Below are 24,649 nucleotides of genomic sequence, written 5' to 3' on the forward strand. Positions count from 1 at the left end.
TCACCCTGCAAATTAGAGCAAATGCGGAGGGTGGAGAGGTGGCAGAGCAAGGAGCATGTGAACAACCTACATTCTCCTGGAAAACAGGGCAACTGTAATTTCAATTAACATTTATATAGAACCTTGGAGTGAGTCTTTTTTTTTTTTTTTTTCCCATAAACTAGTGACTAAAGTCCAGATCTTTTCAACAGGGATTCTGGGAGTGAAAAGCAGGCTAGACTTTATCCAGGGGTATGAGGAAAGGAAGGCTTGTGCTATTGAACTTGGGCGCCTCTTTTCCACTCCAGCTGAAACACTAACAGCCTGAAGTGATGGCGGTTTGACATGAATGTGCTGTAACAGAGGGAAAAGGGGAGAGGTATTTGTTTTATGTAAAGTGAAAAATCACACTCAGTAAGCGCAACCAGTCAATAAACTGGTTTCTAGCCAAGTTTCAAGGCTTGCTGTGACCATGAGTCAGCAAACACCGAATCCCATTAACACACAGGGAATTCTTGAGGCCATCGCCGTCTCCATGTGGAAATTGATAGAGATGGCACAGACCTGGGACTGGGCTAACCTCACACCACCTCCTGGGACTTCATCCATACAGCAGCCAAAACAGCTAACTCCCCATGAATGACAGGACTTCCAGGAACCACCACATCAGAATATTTTAAAGAAGATTCTCAGAAGACAAGAACCACATTTTTTTTTTTTAAGAGAGAGAGAGAATTTTTTAATATTTATTTTTTAGTTTTCGGCAGACACAACATCTTTGTATGTATGTGGTGCTCAGGATCGAATCGGGCTGCACGCATGCCAGGCGAGCGCGCCACCGCTTGAGCCACATCCCAGCCCCACAAGAACCACATTTTATGTTTCGATACAGTGGTGAAGCTCTCGAGGTGTCTCTCGGCACATATCATTTGGCCCTCACAATAACACAGAGGTTCCCAGATGAGGCATTAGCATCGTTGCATTTTATGGATGGGAAAGATGAAATTCAGAGAGCTTAAGTGACTTCTTTGGTCACACAGCTCATCTCTGAGAGAACTGGTGCGAGAGCCCAGGTATCCCAGCTCCTCCTGTGCATTCTTTCCACTTGGATGCTGCCCGGCATGGACTCTGGCTATTTTTCCTCTCTTGCTAATGGTTAGCTGTTTGGGTACGCCACCAAGAGAACAAATGCAAAACACACACACGAGGAAACCTTTTATCTTTATGTCCTCAGGTAGACCTGGGCTAAAGTGGAGCCTGGAACCAGAGTACCAAACCAGATACATGCATTAAGGGCCACGGAAAGCCTGCCCCGTGCAGAGGAACTGAAGTCAGGGCTCAGCCATCAGACCCTGGGTTCAAATCTCAGCTCTGCCATTGACCTGTGTGGAAGCAGAAGCGGCCTCCTAACATTGAGGGCCTCAGCTCCCTGAGGACTCTTGAGAGAAGAGAAGAGTGTGAGGCTGGCTGGTGGCCCTGTGAGAGCCGGCCACTATCACTGACAGAGGTGGGAGACAAAACCAAGAGGCGGAACACCTAGCTCTTGGATGATGGCCCCGAGCGCCCCCACGTGTTCAGTGAACATGAGCTACCAGCATTTTATAACTAGGAAGAATTTGGGTTTTAGAGTCTGCTGCCTGGGGTCAAATTCCAGTTTGCCCATGTAACAGATTTGTAAGTGTAGGAAAGTGACCTACGTTCTCTGAGGCCATCCCAGTGTCCTCACTGGTACAATGCAGGGCATTCTGGGAATCACACAGATGACCCACTGTACATGCAGTGCCCAGCAAAGGGTTGAGGGTGGAGACAGCTTAGTGTCCTCCTCCACCTGCCCTCTATGGGGCCCACTGGCCATTCCTGCATTCCAGTGCTTCTAGATGTCTACCAAAACACGGCAACAGGGCCTAAGACTATGTGGAGCAGGGCAGATGAGCTGGATACAGCATTCTGCTTTGTTTACTAAGCAGCACGAGCCTTTCACATCAGAGGAGAGAGAAAAGAACTAAGCCCTTTCTACCAACAGCTCTCGTCCGAATTCTCACCTCTGAAAAAGCCACAGCTCTCAGAAGAAGGGCCCAGGGACTTACGGCTTGACTCCAGGTTCCCTGTGCCATTTACATGAGCCAACTTCCCAGCTTTCCTACAAACAGGACAAACTGACCACTGATGATGTGGCCCCAGGCAGGCACCTGAGCAACTTCTCCACTAAAAAAAATAAATAAAATGAAAATGAGGGACTGTAGTGGAATCTGGAGGGACACACTTCTGATCCATGCTAACAACAGAGGTGAACTAAGCAACGTCTGAGTAAAGATCGGGGTTAGGAACGTATGGGTTAAACACAGTTCTCATGAAGTGGTCTTTTGTCTGAGGGTCTCTCAAAGCCAAATGAAATTGTGTCTTACTGCTCAGTGAACTGATCTCAAAAGTCACCTTGAACAGGAAGCAACCAAAATTCCATGTAGACTTGCAAGTTCTCTCTTCCTTCTTTAATGACAGTCACACCATAACTGTTATTCTGAAGTGACATTCCAATTTCTCTGCTGTGTTATCTTGTCCCCCCACCCCTGTCTGATCACTCTCTTCCCACCGTGCATGTAACAGCTGTCAAAGAAACGTCTGCTGTGTGACCGGATGAACCTGCTGCAGGCAACTGTTGAGGGCTCTCACTCTTGGTGTCAATTTGGAGACTGAAAACATAGAAGCCTGGCTACAAATATGATTTCCCCTTAAGAGCCACAGCCAGAGGCAGAGGAAGAACTTAGACCCTGATATTTGTGGTCCATAGGGCTTCACACTTTGATGAAAATGTAAATAGGACTGAGGGAGTGTCATGGCAGAAAGAAACGGCTTAGGCAGAAATGGCCTGGCGATGGGATGATTCTAATGGTCCTGTAAGAGGAATCATCATTTCTCTATCAGTTTCTCTACCACTGTAAATAAGAAAGAAATATTTTCATAACTAACTGGTGTTAAAATTCCTAGGCAAAAGGCCCAAGAGTACAAGACCTGAGATGTACTGTGTTGGCTCTTTCTCAGGAAGCCTTGGAAAGCCAGCTGTAGGACCCCAGGCCTTGAACAGCTGGCCCTACTAGAGGACCCAGACCTGCCGGATGAACATACGGCTGCCTGAGGCTGCCCAGTTTGAGACTATTCATGGCCCAGAATTCTCTGCCAGGATCCCGTGGGGCCAGGTTTATGCACACGCTGCCCTGGCACTGTCAGGATGCCCACGGTGGCCATGGCTGCCCATCACCTTACCTGCTTCCTGCCGAGTTCCTTCAGGGGGAAGGGAGGTCTGCCTTTCCTTAATTAGCCTTTCCAGGCATCTGCCCACCACCAGACACAGCTGCCAACAGTAGGATAATAATGCATCTTGTTCCAACAGTGCCCTCAGAACTCGGAGCTCACACACGGCTGCCAATTCCTCGACCGCTCATTCAGGCAAGCGCAGTGACCAGAAGTTAATAAAGGAAAGGAAGCAGGGGTTCTGCTAGACACACAGCATTATGCTTGGCCATGTTGGCAAATAAAGGGAAGAAAATAGTTTTAGAAACCCCAAAGCTGTCCTCTGGGCGAAGAGGCAAAATGAGCATCCAAGGCCATTGGCGGTGAGGGTCAGCCCTGCTCGGTGGGAAGCGGTGCTGGGCTGGGTGGGGCAGCCTGGCTTGGAGTGCTGCTGTCCCCCCTGGAATGCATGCAAGGGCAGACCCGTGTGCTCCCTCTGTTCCTCCACATCTCCCCAAGACTGAAAGAGAGGACTCTTAATTTTCCCCTTGTGAATGCCAACACAAAACCACGTAAGAGAGGATGAGTCTCATCCTGTCAGGACTTGGTATGTTTGTCACTGGCTCTAGGCTCTGGTTCTTGATGGAACCATGTTGATATTCATTGTCCTTCACTAAGACCACCTACTATTTTTTTAATTATTTTAATTTGATCTTTGTAGTTATATCTGACAGTGGAATGTATTTTGACATATACACACACGGAGTACAATGCCCCAGTCTCGTGGCTGTACTCGATGTGGAGTTACACTGATCGTGGATTCACGTATGAACACAGGAAGTTCTGTCCAACTCATAGGGCATCTACTTTGAATGACCAACTAACACGTGGGAATGACTTGTCACAGACAGTGCCTCACAGGATGGCTGCAATGAAGCTCCCCATCCTACATGTTCCTGTACTAAGACCCTGCCAGTCCACTTCTCTGTAAAGTCCATTTCTCCACCTCTTGGATCTGGGCTGTGACTATTTTTTACCAACAAAATACAGCAGGAATGATGTGGTACCATTTTCAAGCACAGCTTTTTCTCACTTGATGGTCTCAGCTTCCTGTTTCTTGCTACCCAGAGATCACCAATGCCAGAAGCCCAAGTCACAGTAGAGGCCCTGGAGGATGGGGTACCATGTGAAGAGGAGCACTAGGCCACCCAGCACCCCAGTGAGCAGACATCTCGGAAGTAGATCCTCCAGGCCCAGCTGCCCCCGTGTGGATCAGAGAGGAACTGCATCACTGAATCCTCCCCAAATTCCCAGACTCAGAAAATCATGAGCAAAATAAAAGAGTTTTGCAGTATTTTACAATGATACATACAAACAGATAATAGAAACAAGGTAATCCACAGTATTGGACAAATATAGATGCACCTTATCCTAACAGATCTGTTCCTGGGCTAGTATGCACAAGGCCCTGATTTGATGCCCAGCAACACAAAAGAGGAGGAAAAGAGATTTGTACCAAGAGTGTTTTCTGAAAATAAACACAAATGTATATATAAAATCATTTTCAAAGAGCTGAACTTAAATTTATTTAAAAGAATGGGGGCAGTGGATGGAGAATCACGAAATCCTCTCATAATTCAAGTATACTCATTAGGTTAGGTACCACCTACTTTGGGGAAACTGAGGCTGGAGTTTCAGGAGGTCAAGATGGTAGAGATCAAGGTGGCAGAGGATAAGATGGCAGAGGCAGGGTCTAAGAAAAAAGCCAGCTGAAGTCATGTCCCTATTTACAATAGGTCCTGTTACTATGACAACACCCACCAGGGTAGCAACTCCCACCACAAGTTCTGTATTCTAATTAGGCAAAAATAAAGTAACCAATGGGAATAAGTGGGGCAAGATCTTCAGTCAGGTCCCTGCAGAAGGGACCCGGGCACAGCTCAGCTCAGAAGACTCGCCAGAGGCTGGGGGCGGAGCCACTCTGCCATTGAGTGCTGTGCTCTATTTTATGGAGCGTTACTTTCACTTTCATTTTCAATACATCTAAGCTCTGCCTGTTGCTTCTGTATATCTTACTCCACTCTGTGTTCAGGAAGCCAAGAACCTGAACCCCAAGTGGAGACCACCCCACCTCATGTTAAAAGCACATGCACATGAGCCACCCCTTCCACCTGCCTGGGTAGATCCCCAGCACAGTCTCGGCAAATGACACAACAGCTCAGCTCTTAGCACTGTGCCAATATCTGCCTGTTTGTTGTCTGTTCCTTGGAAACAGGGGCCATATCTATTCCTCTTCATAGTAGAAACAATAACAATGCATAAATAATGCTTATTATGCTAGGGACTGTTCCAAGGACCTGGAATATGTCTTACATTTATAATACATCAACTCAATGCTCACTATAGCCATGTGACGTAGATGCAATTATTATCTTCATTCTATAGGTGAGGAAACTGAGGCACAGAGTAAGTAGCTTACTCAAGACCGCTCAGCTAATAAGCAGCAAAGGCTTACTGAACCCAGGTGATTGGGTCCAGAGCCCTCGCTCTTAACCATTACACTATGCATGAAGCAGTCACTACGTGTTTTTGACTCAATGAACCAGCAATGCAAATCAAATCCAAATTTCTCTCACCAATGATCAGAATTTCTGCAAGAAAAAAATCTAAACCACAGGAATCAAATTAACTATAAGAAGTATGAGCCACTATGCATAAATGCTAAGTAATGATAATGAATTTACAACACAGACCAGAAATAAATCTGAATGAGAAAAGGCACTCCCTACCACTTCCTGTTTATCTATTAGTGCTAATCTAGTCAGTAGCCTGCAAATATAATTACTTCATGAAAATCTATGCTAATAAGAACCAAAGGAGAGCTCAGATAAATAAGCTCACAGATGAAAAGTAGAATCTTATGTTCATTCATTCATTTCAGTAAATTCCTCTGTCAAACCTCCTAAAGAATTGATTGGTATCTCCTTCCCTATTCTCTGCATCTGGGGCAGTTTGTAACAAGAGTAAGGAGACAAGCAAACTTTTCATAAAATCCACTGTCTGGATTTAAAACAAAAATCCCTGTGCAGTTGAGCACTGGCTGCAAATGGCCATAAGAGAACTGGAAGGTACTGAGGAGAAAGACTATGCCAATTGCCCTGCAGAATCTGCCTTGTTTTGGTCAGTTCTCCAACTGTACAGTTCACTCTTCGGTGTTTTCTGTAGGCTTGCAGCATCACCATTTCCTGAGAGCTCAGCAGAAACGCAATCCGTTGTCCCACCCCAGAACAATTTTAATAAAAATTTGCCAAGTACTGTAAAGTTTGGAAAATGCTGGAAAGGTTTGAACCAGCAGAGTCAAGACAAAGATGAGAAGGAATCTATCCCCAAGCAATGACATTCCAGTTATCTTACCGATGCCACCTCCCACAATTCTGCTATCTCAACCCCAAACACCCAGGCAGCCACAGTGACCTGAAGCCTAGGGAAGCAGCCACTCAGAACAGGTGGGCACAACTTGGGTTTGGGAATCATATATAGGTGAGTTCAAGTCTGGGTGCCAGTTCCACCTGTTACCGTTTATTCCACTGTGGAATTAAACAAATTATTTAACCTGCTCAAAGCACAAGTTTATTTTCATATACATGGGAAAGTAGCTATGATGCTTTGTGTTTGCAGGAAAATTACATATAAGTGCCTGACCCTGAGCACAGGGTGTCCACGGCGTGGGTTCAGAAAGGAGAAGCCAGCCCCTCCTCTGCAGCCCTAGCCTCAGGCGATCTTTCTTTCCTTGTCCAGACCTGAATATAGATCAGACAAACTATGTCATCTCCAGATGCCATAGATCAGGACTGCTACATGTCATTGAAAATCTTAGAACATTTCAGAACGAAAGTGACTTTTAACACGATGGCATGTTCATTTTACAAATGAGGAAGCTGAAACCCAGAACCTTTAGAACTTGGAACAGTATAATCCTCCTTACCCATTTCCTTTAATACATATTTTAAAGATTAATGTTCTAAAAAAAATTCCTCAAAAATATCATAAAAATGACTTGATATACCCTGAGACAAAGACAGTAGAATGGGTGGGCAGAGGCTCAGGAGACCCACCTGCAATGCCATCTCCACCACTAACAAGACTGTGCAACCCTGGAGCCCACTGTTTTCATCTGTACTGTCACATCTAGCTACACGAAATTCTAAGATTGCAAAGGAAATGTAGCCAGTGCCTCTACAGATGTAATTTTCAATATGGTCCGCCAGGTGGCAGAACATCTCCTTTACAGAAGTCTGAGCAGAGTTACACAAAGGATAGGAAGAACTAACTGGTGCATGTTTTTCAACGCATTAACTTTTCTGCAATTTGATTTTATGTTAGTGTTAATCATGCACTTGAACTGCAATGTATATTCCAGTTTTCTTACCAATGCCACTTCCCACAATTCTGCTATCTCAACCCCAAATACCCAGGCAGCCACAGTGATCTGAAGCCTAGGGAAGCAGAGACTTCCCTAGCAATGTACGCTGTGCCATGCGAAAAAGGACTAAATTCAGATTCTAAACTCTTTCAGAGGGATCAGTAAAGAGAACAGATTGTAAAATAATGGAAATTTTAAAGTGCCAGCTACCTGGCCAGATGAATATGGTAAGGAGCTGTCTTCTTGACAAATGCAGTATGAGTGGCGTGATCTAAAAGAGGTATGAATATACGGAAATATTTAAAACATTGCCCTTGGAAAAATGATACAAAACAGACAAAAAAAATGACTAGAAAAAAATTTTTGAGGTTACAGTAGCAGATGGTTTTAAATTTAAAGATTCACAGGGACTAAACGCAATGTGATCTCCTAGATTAGATCCTGGAACAGAAAAAGGACAGCATAACAAAAACTGGAAAAATGAGAATAAAGTCTTCCATTAATAGTTATGTATCAATGTTAATTTCTTACTTTTCACCAGTGTTTTTTGGTTCTGTAAGATAGGGGGTCACTTGGTACCCTATATATTTTTACAATTATAAATGACCAATTTACAATAAAAAAAAAAATCAGAGGAAAGTGGGTGAAGAGGACATGGGAACTGGTACTATCTTGGCAACTTTTATAGAAATCTAAAAATTTTCCAAGATAAAAATCTTAGTTACAAAACATATAGTAGAGGGCTGGGTTTGTGGCTCAGCAGTACAGCGCTCGCCTAACACATGTGAGGCCCTGGGTTCGATCCTCAGTACCATGTAAAAATAAATAAATAAAACAAATGTATTGTGCCCAACTACAACTAAAAATAGATATTTTAAAAAAATATAAAAAAGGAAACAGCCAAGAATAGACAGAAACACAGTTTCATAAGAAATGTCCTGTTCAATGATTTGATAATTTTTTTGTAAGGGGGCGGGTACTGGGGATTGAACCCAGGAGCACTTACCCACTCAGCCACATCCCCATCCCTTTTTAAAAATATTTTATTTAGAGACAGGGTATTGCTGAGTTGCTTAGGGCCTTGTTAAGTTGCTGAGGCTGGCTGTGAACGCGTGATCCTCCTGCCTCAGCCTCCTGAGCTGATGGGATTACAGGCGTGTTCCACTACACCTAGCTTCAATGATAATTTTAAGAAGAGGAAATTTTAGGGCTGGGTGTGCAGTTCAGTTGGAGAGTGTGTGTCTAGCTTGTGTGAAGCTCTGGGTTCAATCCCAGTACTGGAAAAAAAAAAAGAAGTAGAAGAAGAGGAGGAAACTCATACTAGGAGTTAGTTAGCGCACATGCAATAAAACTAAAAATGAACATTAAAAAAAATAAAAATGACAAAGCCTAGTGTGAACTGGGTTGTGGACAAAGAGGTAAAATCTAGGATATTACTGATGAGATTATATGTGACCACAGGCTTTCTGGAAAGCAATTTTGCAATAAGTGACAGAACTGATAGCCTTTGACCTGGTAATATCACTTTAAGCAACCTCTACTAAAGCAATCATTTAAAAGAAAAAAAAAAAAGAACTATTTTTTTTTTTTTTTTTTAATGAAGTTGTGGCTCTGCTCTGTGTTACTGGCAACTGCTCCCAGGCCTTTGGAGGCCTAGATGGATTACGGTCCTCTTAACTAAATGATGAAACTAAGAATGACAACTCTGAGAATTCTGGAAACAAACATGTGAAGTAATTTTTAAAGAGCTCACTACATGCAATGTAGAGTCCTCAACTGTGTCCGAAACAGAAAAAGGGTATTAGTGGGAAAAAAATCTATAGTTATTATAGTAATTATACCATGATTATGAAGGTGTTAATAATAGGGAGAACAAGGGGGAGGACATATGGGAACCCACTCTTTGCGACTCTTTTATGAATCCATAATTATCTCAAAGTGAAAAATAAATGAAGAGCTTAGAATGACACACAAACCTATGCTCATATGGCCATCAGCTACAGAACATGATCACTGTATCCAAAAGTTAGGCCGACTCAAGAAACAGTTCCAGAGTTATAAAATACTCTGCTCTTGGGGAATGTACACACACCTTTATGGTTATTATATGTTGCCATTGGCACTTAGAGTTTTCACTTAGAGTTTTTCATAAACAACTCATGATCAAGATGCCACAATGGGTAGGGTTTAGAAGTATCCACATTCTTTTTTTTTTTTTTTTTTAATATCTTTATTTTGTTTATTTATATGTGGTGCTGAGGATCGAACCCAGGGCCTCACACATGGTAGACAAGCGCTCTACCTCTGAGCCCCAACCCCAGCCCTAGAAGTATCCACATTCTGATAGTCTAAAAATTATTTGTATTTTTTGGCATGTAAGTTTTTTCTTTTTCTTTTGTGGTACTGGATTGAACCCAGAGCCTCCACATGCTAGGAAAGTGCTCCACTACTGAGCTACATTCCCAGTCACCCCCTCCTTTTTTTTTTTAATTTTCAGAAAGGGTCTTGATAAGTTCCTAGGCTGGCCTTGAACTTGTGATCCCCATGCCTCAGGCTCCAGAGTGGTAGAAGTTATAGGCCTATTCCAGCTAGCATGTAAATTTTGTCTAGGAAATAAGGAGGAAATTTTCTATAAAAACCTTTTTAGTAATCATTTCTCAGACTATATTTAGAATTCCTTTCTCTAGAGAATTAAATACCATTTTTTAAAGAGAGAGAGAGAAAAAGAAATTTTTAATATTTATTTTTTAATTTTCGGAGGACACAACATCTTTATTTTATTTTATTTTTTTATGTGGTGCTGAGGATTGAACCCAGTACCCCATGCATGACAGGTGAGTACGTTACCGCTTGAGCCACATCCCCAGCCCTTAAATACCATTTTTTAAGAAAGGATATTTTCTGCTTATCTGGGGGGTATTCAATCCACACACAGTCCATCCTGGTCTCAAGCCAGAACAGAGCGCTGGTCCACGCTATCACAGTCCTCTACTGATTTACTTCAGATGAGTTGTGCCTGGTTGTTTGCTTCCAATACGAAATGCTATAAAGCTGGCAAAATTCTAATTTCTGTGCAATGTTCTTGAGAACACTGACCACATGATGGTCCTTAAATAAAGTTTTGTGTGGGAAAAAAAAATATTTTTTTTATTTCTTAAGTTAGTCTAGTGATCATAGGCTCTGGAGCCAAGTAGCTTGGATTTAAATCTTGGCTCGATGACTTACTATCTATTTACTTTCCCAGGCCTCAGTTTCCCCATCTGCAATATGGAGATGATGCTACATAGCCTTCTGTAATTTAAGGGAGCACAAGTCAACAGAATGAAAGGCTTTAGGAATATGCCTAGCAAAGAGTTAGTACTCAATAAATACTCATTTTTCAGTTATTTTATAATGAAGCACAAGAAAAACCTTCACTAAGGAATTGGAAGGTTCTGCCTAATACACAGCGCGATTCATACAAAGCAGAAACTCCTTCTCCCTCCTGGCGTGCCTTCAGTCCTCAATGCTGGTGGAGACTTTCTATAACAAGGGGACCTCCAGAACACAGGGTGGTAGGGTGGTAGTTAGAAGCACGTGGAGGTTTGCAAAAGTCCTTTCAAGATTCTGATTTTCCCTTTTAGGCGTTCATGCCATTCACCCTAAGAGTGAATTTTACCTCGGTGCAAATACTGATGTTCCTTGACGTACAGTGGGGTTATGTCCTTATGAGTCCCTTGTAAATTGAAAATACTGTGAAGTTGAAATGGCACTGAATACACCTAACCTACCCCACACTGGAGCTCAGCAGCATGAGGCACTGCAGAGTATGGGTTTGTGCCCTGGTGATCTCATGGCTGACTGGGAGCTGTGGCTTGTTGACCCTATCCCCAGCCTTGGGAAAGACCAAAGTTCAAAATTCCAAGTATATTTTCTATTGAATATACTTTGCTTTTGTACCATCATAAAGCAGAACAATAGTAAGCTGGGACTATCTGTGATCACCAGGACACCCCCCACCCCCACCCCAAACCACCAGCAGCTGATCAATTTTAGTAATTGTGCAAATCCTGTGACCTGAAAAGCTTGGTATTATTTTTTCTTTTTTCTCTCTGTTTTTTTTCCTTTCTGGTCAATATTGTTCCAACCCTCATGATGCACTGTTTATTCCTTTATATTTTCTATAGTTTTTAAAAAAGCATTTGTCCTTATAAGTCTTCTCAGATATTTTACGAATCCAAGTAAGTAATACAATACACTTTTTTTCTTTTGTGGTTTAAAATTAAGCACAGCTTCAGTAACTTATGACAAAGCTGAGCCTCCTTATTAACATGAACAAGTTTATGGACAGACACTGACAGCAGGAGGCGGGCAGATAAAGAATTCAGTAAGTAATACAACTAGAGGAAGAAAAAGAGACCCAACCCACCCACTTAAGTATAATTTAACCAGCCTTCCTATTCCCGTCACCAATTCTGTCTCCAGTCTGTGAATTACCCTCCCGCCCACTCTTGTCAATTTCAGGGCTTCAGAGACAGCACTGCCCCATTCAAGGTGCCGGTGGTGGATCTGCGCTTCCTGCCCCTCCCCCTCCCCCCTCCCTTCAGCCTCTGCTGATAGCCCTTGTAAAACACCTGATAGCAAAGCAAATTATTCACAGCCCACGTTTCTGTCTTATTGCATCCCTTCCTTGTCTTAAAATTTATCTTTAAAAGCCAGCCTGTTAGCAGCAGCCCAAGGACTTGTTTGGAATGTTACTTGCTTCTGAGCAGCTCATCCTATGGTGATGTGCTTAGCAGGAAGCTGAGTGAACTCAGAGCAGCAGATTCCACTGGGAGCCCTGAGATCCTAATAGAACCAGGTGACAAGATGACAATTTCTGGCAAAGAAGTCAAGGTTTTGAACCTGCAAGGTATACTCCTTTTAACTACTACTAAGGAAGCCCATTTGCAATTGTATTAACAGACATAGATCTACTTCGAGATTTAGAACAAACAGAAAAAAGTCTGGAGGGATCCTTTCCTCTCCATGGCCCAGGGGACGGAGGAGAAAGTGATGACGAAGAACACACGGGAACATTCCACAGCGGGTAGCACTGAGCACCCGCTGTACAGTGTGGAAATGAAACATGAAAAATGAAAATGCAGAGGCTCCCCTGTTCAAAACGCAGAAAAAGAAATGATATAGAAAGTGCTCAACATAAAGCTCTTTCCCTTCTCCTGCACCCTCTCTTCTCTTGCTATTGTATTTCTGCATTGTATTTAGTGCTGCCCTCCCTCAGTCATAGGGGCATGTGCAGAGGGTGTGCCAACCCCCAACAGGTGCCCAAGGCTCTGCCTGTGTCTTGGTGCACACGCACAGGCCATCAGCTTCGGGGTTCCATCACCAGCTGTTACACAGAGGCACCATCTGCTGTCCATCAGTGAGGAAACCAGTCAGGAATCTCCTTTTCCCATGGCCCATCACCCTGATCCATGACAGACAGGAGCCCTACAACATCACGCCCGGACACACTAGGTACGTGGATGGGGAGGGGGCAGGCAAGAGGCTCACTCCAGAGCTGCCTGCTGGATACACTACATGCTCCATCCTGAGATGCCAAGAGTATGGGACACTGCCTCCAATCCACCCCATGCTCATGGCCAAACCCGAAGGAGGAAGGCAGTAGGAGTGTCTGAGTGGAGCCAGAGATCAGGAGGCTGAGCAGGGCCTGGGGTGTCAAGGGGGGCAGGCAGCTGAGCAAGAACTGCCTGGGTAGTCAGCCAGGGAGGCCAGAGTGCGCACAGCCTAGGCGCTAACCCCGTATGCATGCTGCAATATCGCACAGGGCTTCAGTTATAAAATAAAAATTCAAAACAAGTGATTATTTCAAGACAGCAACCATGCAACATTAGAAACCGTGCAAGGGGTCCTCTCAGCATGAGGCCCGGTGAAATTGCATTGGCCACAAGGCCATAAGGATCTCACTGGGACCCCACCAGAAATTCCAAAGCAAAATGGAGACCAGGTTGCCCTCACTTTTCAACATAAAGCAGTATCTCCAGCTAGTGTTCACGATAGCGATGGCAAAGTCGTTCCACCTGCAGAGGTGCGGGTTGCCCTGGCAGAGGTGGGTCTCACATCCTGCCTGTTCAACCTCCTCTCCCTCTACAGGGCAGCACTAGAAGTATCTTTAAAAGCTTCTGGAGCCCTCATCTGAGCAGTTGTTATCTTAGCTTATTATATTCTTCAAAGGACTGATGCAGTGACATTCAGGCAGTCTTAATATTTAGACATACCCCAAACCTAACTTGGCCTATGGATTTTCTTAGAGTGATTAATCCAGATGATTAAAAAAATAGAGATGATCAAGGGATAATTACTTATTAAGTGGCTCTGGACTGATGGTTTGTAAAAAGAAGGCCATTGTCCAGAGTCCTTATTTTGATGCAAGAATATATTTTTCTTACAAACCTTGGCTTCTGGGTCACTGTTGATACTACAAGAATCGTCATCATCAGCATGAGGGACATTTCTAGAAAGAAAACCAGAAAACTGGTCTTAGAATTCCATTGCGCACACTCGCTGCAAAGGTTGCACGTTTCGATCACAGACCTCACCCACATCCTTCCTACCTGAGTTTCAAAGATGCATAACGTAGCGTTGCTCCTTCGAACTCTTTTAAACTGGGGTCTGGGTTAACTGTGGCCGCGTGCAAATCCTAGAGGAAAAAAGATCCTTGTTAATGTACGACTGGGTGTGTGTGGGGGGTTGTTACATTGCCTCCAGCATTAAAGGGGAGCGAAGGTCCCGCAGAGGCAGAGAGTGGTGTGAGCTTAGGCAGAGCAAGGCATGCAAGGGCTGCTGGAGGCTTGACTTGGTGCACAGGCGCCTGTTCTCAACAGGGAACCTGGGGCCATCAGCTTGGAGTCATTCACAACAGGAGACATCAAAAAAGGCAACAAGAGTGTGAACTGCACGCCCCTCGCCAGAAGCCCCTTCGCTTCCTCCCTGCAGAATGCAGGATATTTACAAAGAAGAAAATCATACAGCCGCAGCCATGCAGAAAGGAAAACGTATGGAACGATCTAAAATCTGACAATATACTTGCCTTCCAAATGTCACTATTAATCTTTCCCCCATTCAGAACAGCAAAATCACTCCATGGCTGTTTCTAGACATGTAATTATTCACACAGGAAAAAAGCACATTGATTTAAAGAAAAAAGAAAAGAAAAAGAAAAAGAAAAAAAAAAAAACACAAGACACTGTTGTTAGCATTGATATTCACAGGATGGGTTAGGGAACAAATTAACTCTAACAGCAACTTGTTAGTTCACTCTAAGACTAGCTTATCACCTGTAGACTAGGGCAGGGGGAGACAAGGGCATTTTAATTACTTACCAAAACAAATGACTGAATGTTATCAGAACCAGACAGTGATTTTTTAAATGTAGTTTTCAAAGCAAACCATATGCCTAAATTCCATAGGAACACCACCCCCCACCTTAACCAGACAGAACTGTTTTACAGGGGTAGCGGGTAGGGATGACAACATGTTAGTTTGTCAACTGGGGATGCCCATGGCCAAGGACACAAAAATCTGGGGATCAAGTTATTGTCACTTACAGAAAGAGGAGACAGGGTTAGTAAGGAGCACAGACTGACAGCAATATCTTGCTGAAATTTGTTTTACTGAATAAAAAATCATTCTAAACAATCCCTCTAGCTCATAAAATGCTCTCCTTCCTTGCCACACAAACCTCCTGAGAGATTAATACGTAGGAACTAAATGATTTCCTAAGCAGAATCACAGCACAAAGCAAGGTGCCTCTCCTCAGAGGGAAACTCCTGCAACAGGTCTCTGCCTCTCAACTACTCCTCTGTCTACCTCCGACAATGAGGAATGTCTTTTCTTTTTTCTATGCCAAGGGAATATTTAAATATTTTTCACTTAAGATTTGCAGAAATAAATGAAACTAATAAAATGCAAGGACAGTCCTGTGAGTCTCTGTTCACTAAATGGTTAGGCAAATCTCTTGCCCTGGGTAATAAATGAACAACAACAACAAAACTTTTCAAGGAAGTAACTTCTCAACTTTGTTCTTTGGAAATGAGAAATGAGCATTGACCCGTCACCTTAAACTCATGTTAATTCAGTTTTTAAAACCACTAAGGGAAGACAAATTTAAATTCAGATGATCCAAAGATGCATTTTTTTTTTTTTTTTTTAAACTCTGTAGGTCTTAATAAAGGCAAAGGCACTGCAAATGAGATCCATTTTCTCAACTCCACAGTAGCTGTGTTTATTTTCTGGGACTGGGCACCTGAACTGCAGGGTTCAAAATACGGAAGATCACCATACTTATTATTTCGAAAAATCACTTTTAATGAATAAGAGGGCAGGAACCCAGCCCTTACCTCTCTCCTTACTCTATCAGTGTTCAACCTCCACTGAGGAGAAAATTCACTTAGGAGAATCTTAGACTCTTAACTTAGTGGAGATGGAAAGGCAAACCCTGAGATGTGTGTGGGACTCAATGCACTGGTGTTCTCCTGTGGCCAAGATGCCCAACTTGCTCATGCTTTTCTCTTTCTTTTTTGCAGTACTGGGGATTGAATCCAGGGGCGCTCTATGATATTTCCCTAGCCCTTTTTATCTTTTGAGACAGGGTCTTACTAAATTACTCCGCTGTCCTTCAACTTGCATCCTGCTGCCTCGGCTTCCTGAGTTGCTGAGATTACAGGCAGTCACAGCTGTGCCTGGCTGCTCATATTTTCGGAGGGGTCAGTGACCAAAGGTTTAGCGTCGACATTATAGAGGATGTAATAAGGACCCATGATAAGGACCTGAGATCAAGTACAAACTAAAATTTCAAGTTAGATTTTTATGTTTAACAATGAAAACAAGCACCAGACCTGGTGGCACACACCTGTAATTCTAGCAATTTGGAAGGCTGAGTCAGGAGGATGGCAAATTCAAGGCCAGGCACAGCAAATGAACAAGACCCTGTCTCAAAAAGGACTGGGCATGTGGCTCACTGGTAGGGTGCCCCTGAGTTCAACCTCCAGGACCCCATCTCCCCAAGAAAAGAACATGTGGTTTCAAGTTTCATCTTTGTTGATGGGTCTGTTTTTCACTTAAGTTAAACTTTGAAAAAGAATGTCAGATGATGAATTAAAGGAAATTGAGATGACTGTGTCCTCGTAGAAAAATTTAGGAATTAAAAAAATAAATAAATAAAAGGAGGGGTGTCTGAAAAAAGAAATCTGAAATCAGAATTTACCCCAGAGGTGCTATGTGTTAGCAAAAGAAGAGTATTTTCTAAAGCAAGTATTCAGAAAAGTTCCAGCACTTAATAAAAACAGGTCTCTGTGTGCATATGTGCTTTTTTTTTTTTTTTTAAATGTTTTTTATGTATTTACTCAATGGACATAGGAGTCTCTGTAAAGTGAAAGCTGATTACAGTTCTAGGCCTATGTGAATCCACTTCTCCAGCTGAACCGCAGGTCAGCTGGCAATCTTCCAACAGTCACCTTTTAGAGATTTAAATAAACAAAGGCCCTATACACTGATTTTTCCAAAATCTTACAATAACATGGGCTCTCCTGAAGAGACTCTTCAGTTTAAAACTCAAGTAAGGAAAAATGGAAACTGGTGCTATTCAGTTAGGAATGGGCCAAAGATCTTTTTTCCCTCCTATATTTAAAAACATCCATTTACGTCAAAGATGAGAAACTTTCTCCCCAGTATAAGTGTCCATAATTTTTTCTTTTTTTAAAAAGGAAGGTCAATGAAGTACAAAGACTTTTTCTTAAATTTGAAGAAGTACACAGTCATCTAAATATTTTTAATTCATAAGAGAGAATGTTTTCTACATTTAGCTAATAATTTTAGTTAATAAAAATTTTCCAAAAACAACCAATGAGAGATTCTGTGGTTCAACAGAAATTCTCTGGCCACCGGGGTTGGTAGTCTGGGTGGTGGGGGTGGGAGGGATAAAGGAAGAGACAAAAAGAAAAAGCAATGAAAGAGGGAAAGCAGGCGAAGCCATATGCTCAGGTGAGACTGGCGGGAGGAACGGGGAGTGTTGGAAAGCTGCACTAATCTGCAACAACCTCCCACCTGGTAACCTTCCAGGCAATTCAGCTAAAGCCTCGCACAGCCAAGCGATGTTCTGCTATCGAAATGCAAACCTGAGAGGGAGAGTAGAGGGCTGGGGACATGCTCTCCTGGTGCTTGTCCTGAACTTGCCCAGCCTGCAACATCCCATACTCTAAATATGATGATCGTGTGCAGTTCTGGGTCCTCAGAGACTGTGTGTACGGGAAGACTGACCCCCGTCTGGAACACAGCACCCTTCGTGACCCATCAGCACCAAGCAAAAACTGTGCAGGGGTGGGTCTACTAAGGGAAGCCAGCTTGCTTCTTCCATATTTCTCTCCTGGGGTCTTGGAAAGCAATTCCACAAGTCAAAAAAAAAAAAAAAAGAAAGAAAGAAAAAAATGAAGCACTATCCTTTTGCTGGAAAAGGGCCAATATTAGAATTGATCCTTTGACAATGTCAACAGGATATTCCTGAGGATGGAGTCTCATAGGGCTGGGAAAGTCCCCACGAGGGAACCTTCCTCAGCGTGCACTATAGCTCAATTCTTCCTCCAAAACGCATGTGCTGGAGAGCACCCCCAGTGCAGCAGTATTGGGAGGTGGGGCCCGATGGGAGGAGGTTGAACCGAGTCTCCGCCCCCTTAAATGGATGAAAGCCAATTATAAAAGATCATAAGTTTGCAAGTTCTTTTGCTTGTTCTCTCTTGTGCTGTGTGTTCACAAGAGGGCCCTTGCCGGAGGCAGCCCTGGATCTTGGATTTTCTGGCCTTCAGAACTGTGTGCCAATAAATTTCTATTCATTATAAGTCACCCAGTGTCTGTGGAACTGTTACTGGAACACAAAACCAACTAAGCCAGGGTACCCAGAAGGTTTCTGGGAAGTGGTATCAAAACGCAAACCAGGGGGAATGGAGAGCTAAACCTGCTGAGGACCAAGTGAGGACGAGAGCACTTAAACATTTGGCAATGGCTCTGGCAGAAGATGCCATGTCATCTGTGTGTCACTTCCAAAGCTCTGAAGCTAGTCCAGCTGTGGGAAAGTTGGGGTCCAAGTCCTAACTCTGCTTTCATTTGCTCTGTGGCCTGGGTTCTACCATATATCAAACAGGGCTAAGAACACCTTGTATCAGAGTGAAGACAACCTGTGATAAGAATGTTGGCTCTTCGCTCAGGGGCTGGCTACCAACAGGTGCCCTAGAAATGACAGTTCCCTCATCCTCTACTCTCTCTCTTCCTGCATGACAGAGAGTTTGATGACTATGAAGTGTCTGAATTACACTTTTCAATCTGTTTTGACAAGACTTGAGGCTCGCACTGGTTGTGGTTTGTGCATGCCTATAATCCCAGCAATGCAGGAGGATCTCAAGTTTGAGGCCAGACTCAGGAACTCACTGAGGTCCTAAACAACTTAATGAGACCTGGTTTCAAGATAAAACATAAAAAGGGGCTGGGGATGTGACTCAGTGGTTAAGTGCCCTTGGGTTCAATCCCAGTACACTGCCCCGCCCCCCGCCCTCCAAAAAAAAAGGACTTTAGACTAACAAGTGTGGCCTTGATGGAAATGGTGGAAAACCTGCAATACTGGAATTCCAGAATTCCAAGGAATCAGCCAGGCAGTATTAAATGAGCATTCTGTACATTTGTGTGTGCAAATTTCCCTTTATTTTCAAATACTCTCTGTGGTTTGGGTGGATGCAATGCTGTAAGAAGAGTTCAGTACTTTCCCCTTCTCCACAGTTTTGCTGTCTGCAGTTTCAGTTATCAGCTATCAACCAGGGTCCAAAAATATTAAATGGGAAAACACAGAAATAAAGTTTCTAAGTTTTAAACTGTACATCATTCTGAGTATCATGATGAATTTCCATGCCATCCTCCTCCTCACTCCTGGGAAACGAACCCTCAGTTTGTCCACACACCTGTGCTGTATATACCTGTGCTGGAACTTAGTAGCTGTCCTGGCTGTCAGACTGACTGCTGCAGTACTGCAGTCCATCTAGGGGTTGGTACAGATAGATTTTAGCAGCTACTAAGGGATTTCAGAATGTGTCCCCTGTGGATAAGGGAAGACAACTGTATAGCATATGTTTTATTATATAAACACAATTCATAAAAGTAAAAAAAAAAAAATAGTAAGACCGAGGCTGGGGTGGTGGTTCAGTGGCAGAGCATTTGCCTCCTATGTGTGAGGTACTGGGTTCAATCCTCAGCACCACATAAAAATACATAAATAAAGATACTGTGTCCATCTTCAAATAAAAAATATTTTTTAAAAACTAGTAAGACTGACAGAGTTTTGTGCAATTAGATCTCTGAGCAGCAGCATCATGTAGACACTCTACTCTGGATGGTTCTAACGCTGGCTCTGCCATTAGAGCAAACCAGTCAAAGCTCCCTCTCTCTGAGGCTGGGTTTCGCCTTCATTCAGCAAACATCTCATGAACTTTATCACTACCACGAACTGTGCCAGGTCTGGGGACATAAGACAAGGACACCAGGTCCCGACTCTCACAGTTTTCTGGAGGGAGATTAACATGCTCCAGGTCATGACACTTTGAAAAAATGAGATGGAATAAGGAGCTTTCAAAGCAGATGATGGAGAGCAGCAGTCCCCGAGAGACACTGGGGTGAGGCCAAAGAATTTAAGAGCAAGTGACACACAAAAATAAGAGACCTGGTTCCCTACAGGGCTGGTTCCCTACATAGCACTTAGCACTGAGTCCCCCGGAAGCTTATGAAAAAGCAGATTTCTGGGGCTGGGGATGTGGCTCAAGCGGTAGCGCCTCGCCTGGCATGCGTGCAGCCCGGGTTCGATCCTCAGCACCACATACAAACAAAGATGTGGTGTCCGCCGAAAACTAAAAAAAAATAAATGTTAAAATTCTCTCTCTCTCTGTCTGTCTTTGGAAAAAAAAAAAAAGCAGATTTCCAGGTCCCACACATTTTACAAGTCCCCAGAAATCTTCCTGGTTGCTGTTCTAGCTCATAGGCTGAGAAAGACTGTCGCAGTATCTCCAGGGTTCTTTCCAGGTCTAAAAAGTCTTGATTTGTCAAGAAGTTCAGTAAAATGATGCCAAAATGGCCCTTGATGTTATCATCTTATTTCCAAGTCTACATGGAAATACTCTGGTTCTAAAGGAATATACTTTGCCCCTCCTGGGCACTAACTGCTCAGAGCACCCAGAGAGGCCATGCAGAGGGCTTCAACAGGAACAGAGCTTTCACGACCAAGGTGAGGTTATAGTTCTGAGGAACGATTCACCTGCCACCTTCTCCATCCTCTATTCTGGAGGAACCAGATGGTCTCTCACTCAAAAAGATTTGTAAGTAAGATTTGACTGTGGGCCAGTTATTCATAAAAACATTCTGTGTGGTTCTCATCTAAAATTCAACACCCAAATAATTTGAGAGGTAATTTTGAACAAATAAATGGCTTTGGGTGGGGAAGAGCACCACATGCCAATTTTGGTGGCAAATGTTTCCTGGTCCGTTTGTAAACTTTGAAAAAACACGGCCGACACGTGTGGTGGAAACATTATCCATGGTGCTTCACACTTCCCGAGTGAACTTTGGAATGTGAAACGTGGAATTTTCAAACTGTAAGGACGCCTTCAGTCCTAAACTTTTGTGAAGTCAACAGATTTGGCACTTATTTGATTCATTTTTTTCCCCCAACTGTGCTCAGGATAAAGCTGAATAAAAATATGCATTTCTAACATGACACAAGTGTTCTTCTCTCCTTTAACATTTTGCCTTTGCTCATGTTTCAAGATTAGTTGAAATAGATTCTATTTAGGGATCAAAGAAATGGTGTTAGCGAAACATTCATTTCTCTTCCGCTGTCATTAGCACCTGAAGTGGTGCTATTAAGAGAAGCCATTTTCTAGAAGGCTCCGCGTGTGACAGCGCTGTTCCTCGGGATGAGAAAGAGACTTGAGTCTGCAGGCTTCCTGATGCGTTCTGGGAACTTGGAGTGAGGCTGGGGTCAGCAGACCTGAAGTCGGGTGGACTCTACCATGGAGCAGCTCTGATAGCTTGTGTAAGCCCTTGGCATCTCTGGGTTTCAGGGTTGTCAAATGTAAAACGGGAGTGACAACTAGAGTCCCAGGTGCCTGTTTCATGGAGAGGAAAGCGACAGACACTGCCTGGAGCTGGAAATCTCTGTGGTTTACCATCACCACCAGGGTTCCCACATCCCGGTGTGTGGCAGCTGTGTCTTTTTCCAACTCTCTCATTCCTCCCCTCTCTCCCTGCTCATCCCTTTGCTTCTCTGATTTTTAAATTTAGTCCCTCTTACATCTGCTTGGTTCTTTGACTCCATGGATGGCCTCAGGTACAGAGGGGAGAATGAGCAGGATGGAAACCATCGAAAGGCGAATCAGAAGAATTCCTGTCCCATCAGTCTATGAAAGGATTGGATACGAGTCCCTGTTTCTAAAACTTCTAAAAATAGTCATCAATTATCAAAGATTTGTGGAGGGATAAGACTTTGCTAGTATAATGGCATGGTCAGCAGCAGAAGAGAGGAGTGGCAACAGCCTAAGGTGGAAATTCACATAGTGGGGGGGGGGGCGCAAAGCACAGGGCTGAATTGGGACAGAATGTCTCCCCACTCTAATACCAGCTACATGGCTACTCAACCCTCAGACTCTATTTTCTTACATATGGAACATAATAGCTGTCTTTCCTGCCATAGGAACATCATTCAGTCAAAAGAAATAATATTTATAAAAATATCCTGAAATTTTTTTTTTTTTTTTTGCAGTGCAGGGGATGCCGTCCAGGGCCTTGTGTACGACAGGCAGACACTTTACCACTCTACTGCTGAGCTACACTGTAGACCCAACAAACCCCTAAAAGCAACGATGAGGCTGAATTATGGGGATATATTGAACACCAAGATTGAACTCCAAGAGGGAAGGAAAATGGGGTGTGTCCCTTCTGAGCCTGGAAAGAGGCACTGAGCAATGCATGGGATGTGGGTAGGAAGCAGACATAGAGGGGGAAGAACAGACAAGAGTGGGCACCAGGAGGCTCAGGGATTAGAGAGGAACTCTGACACCTGAAAGTTTCACCCAGGCCAGCTGCCTTGGGTGAGTGTTTTGCAGTCAATATGGAAACAAAGTCTACCATAGGAAGCAAAGAAATAAAAATCCAAGGTATGTAACTTCGGATGACCCTCCATGGACTCCACCACACCCACGCCTTGGCCTTGGCTGGCTAAAGAAAGACTTATTTCTTCTAATTACAGAGGACATGAGACTCCTGGGTTAGGAATTGTGCCTCAAAGTTAGTCCGATTTCCACACCTCAGAGTCAATGGGGAGAGGAAGTAGACTGAAACTCCAAAGCCAGGGGTGCTGAGTGACGAGAACTCTGGCTGAGGATAAAGGAGAATTCAGGAACTCTTGAGTGTCAGACCCAGCATTGCTGCAGGTCATTGTCCTCTCTACACCCCAGTTTTCCCATCTGTAACACACGGATGCTGCTACCAGATGACCTCTTCCCACCCTGGCGTTCTAAGACTGTAGGTTATTCTGTCGGTGAACACGATTAAAGGGTCGGGATAGAAGAATGAAGCCCTGGAATGGAGAAAGATCCTAACAGAGATGCCAAGAGAAATTCTGTACAGCTAAGGAGGAGGGCACATCTGCCGTTAGTGAGGGCAGATGCAAGTCCTGCCCGGCTCTGATCTTGGAAGGTCCCTGTTGGTACCAAGAAGAAGCCCTGGATGCATCCAGGTTAGAACGGGAGAAGAACTTCTCTCTATGTCAAGTTCCTTCAGGACTGGGGCTAATTTGATTCTCCTTTATTCCCTAGAACACCTAACCCACGCTGAATATATCACTAAACGGAAAATGTTCAGGGAATGGAAATGTCATGCTGCAATAAAAAGCTGTCAAAATAATAATAATCTAGTGATAAGAAAAAAAAAAGAATCTTTTGTGGTTCATTGGACTGAAGCATGTACCTGAAGATCAGGACAAAGAACCAACCAACCTCGTTGACCAGTCAGGGTCCAGCTCACTCCACCCTATCACTTTAGAGATGAAGAACTGGGGTCCAGGCTAGGCAAGTGAGATGCTGAAGCCTTGTATCGGCCTTATTGCCTCCCAGAACAAGAAGTAAATAATCAACAGGAATAAGATACTGTTTTCAAAGACAGGAAAAGTGATAACAGTTGAAAATGAAAGAAAAGCTCCGCAGGTAAGAGATGAAGTGTCCTCAAAGTGAAAGATAATGGGCTTGTTTGAAGAACAAAAGAGGGAGAAAGGCCGGGTATCATGGATCAAACCACTTTTCTCAAAAAAAAAAGAAAACAAAATCATCCCTTCATTGTGACCTTTCCCAGTTATAATTCTCTTGAATGTTCTGTTATCAGGATTTGCAAAGGTTCACTGCAGGAACTTCACATTAATAAATATCACAATGGAATTTTTAATGCCTCGATTCTTTGTTTAAACATCCAGATTTCGTCCTCAGGGATAGGAAAAAATTTATGCTGCTAATTATTTCTAAAATTATGTCACTTCTGCTAAATAAACAGATCCTTTTCAAAATAGAAATTAAACATTTAAGGGCTCTCAAGGGTTATTCTTGCAGACATCCTTACCATGCTAGGAAAGGAACCCAAGGCTAATAAGATGCACGGTAATTATCACATGCCTGGCCAAGAGATGTTCTTCTGCGTGTAAATATTTTATCGAGGCAGCACCATGCAATGGTACCTGCAGAGTAAATTACTGCCTCCATGGGCCCTAGGGAATCTTAACCACTCCTCATTAATCAGCCCCTCTTGCTTTCTGTACTGGAAGGGTGTTTCAAGAGACCAAAAGCCATTAAAAATGAAAACACCCTCAAAAGATGGATATTAACACTATTTACTAAGAGGAAGCATTCCTGAGATTTCAAATGCAACATGCATGATAATCAAAAGGCTTACCTCGGTGACCTGTTG

At 43.4% G+C, this 24,649-nt stretch overlaps 1 protein-coding gene across 10 annotated transcripts in view; it reads right to left on the minus strand.

The window, feature by feature from the left end:
- The window catches only part of Apbb2 (amyloid beta precursor protein binding family B member 2), a 331,462-nt gene that overhangs the window by 78,366 nt on the left and 228,447 nt on the right, over positions 1 to 24,649 (minus strand). For all 10 annotated transcript variants that reach the window (XM_077110214.1, XM_076865348.2, XM_077110217.1 and 7 more), the window contains 3 exons: positions 14,700 to 14,762; positions 14,224 to 14,309; positions 14,063 to 14,123 (listed from right to left, as the gene is read on the minus strand). In XM_077110214.1, coding sequence (XP_076966329.1) covers positions 14,063 to 14,123; positions 14,224 to 14,309; positions 14,700 to 14,762 — 210 coding nt within the window. The remainder of the gene's footprint in view (positions 1 to 14,062; positions 14,124 to 14,223; positions 14,310 to 14,699; positions 14,763 to 24,649) is intronic.

This window comes from Callospermophilus lateralis, chromosome 8, assembly GCF_048772815.1.
Source record: "Callospermophilus lateralis isolate mCalLat2 chromosome 8, mCalLat2.hap1, whole genome shotgun sequence".
NCBI classification, from domain to species: Eukaryota; Metazoa; Chordata; class Mammalia; order Rodentia; family Sciuridae; genus Callospermophilus; species Callospermophilus lateralis.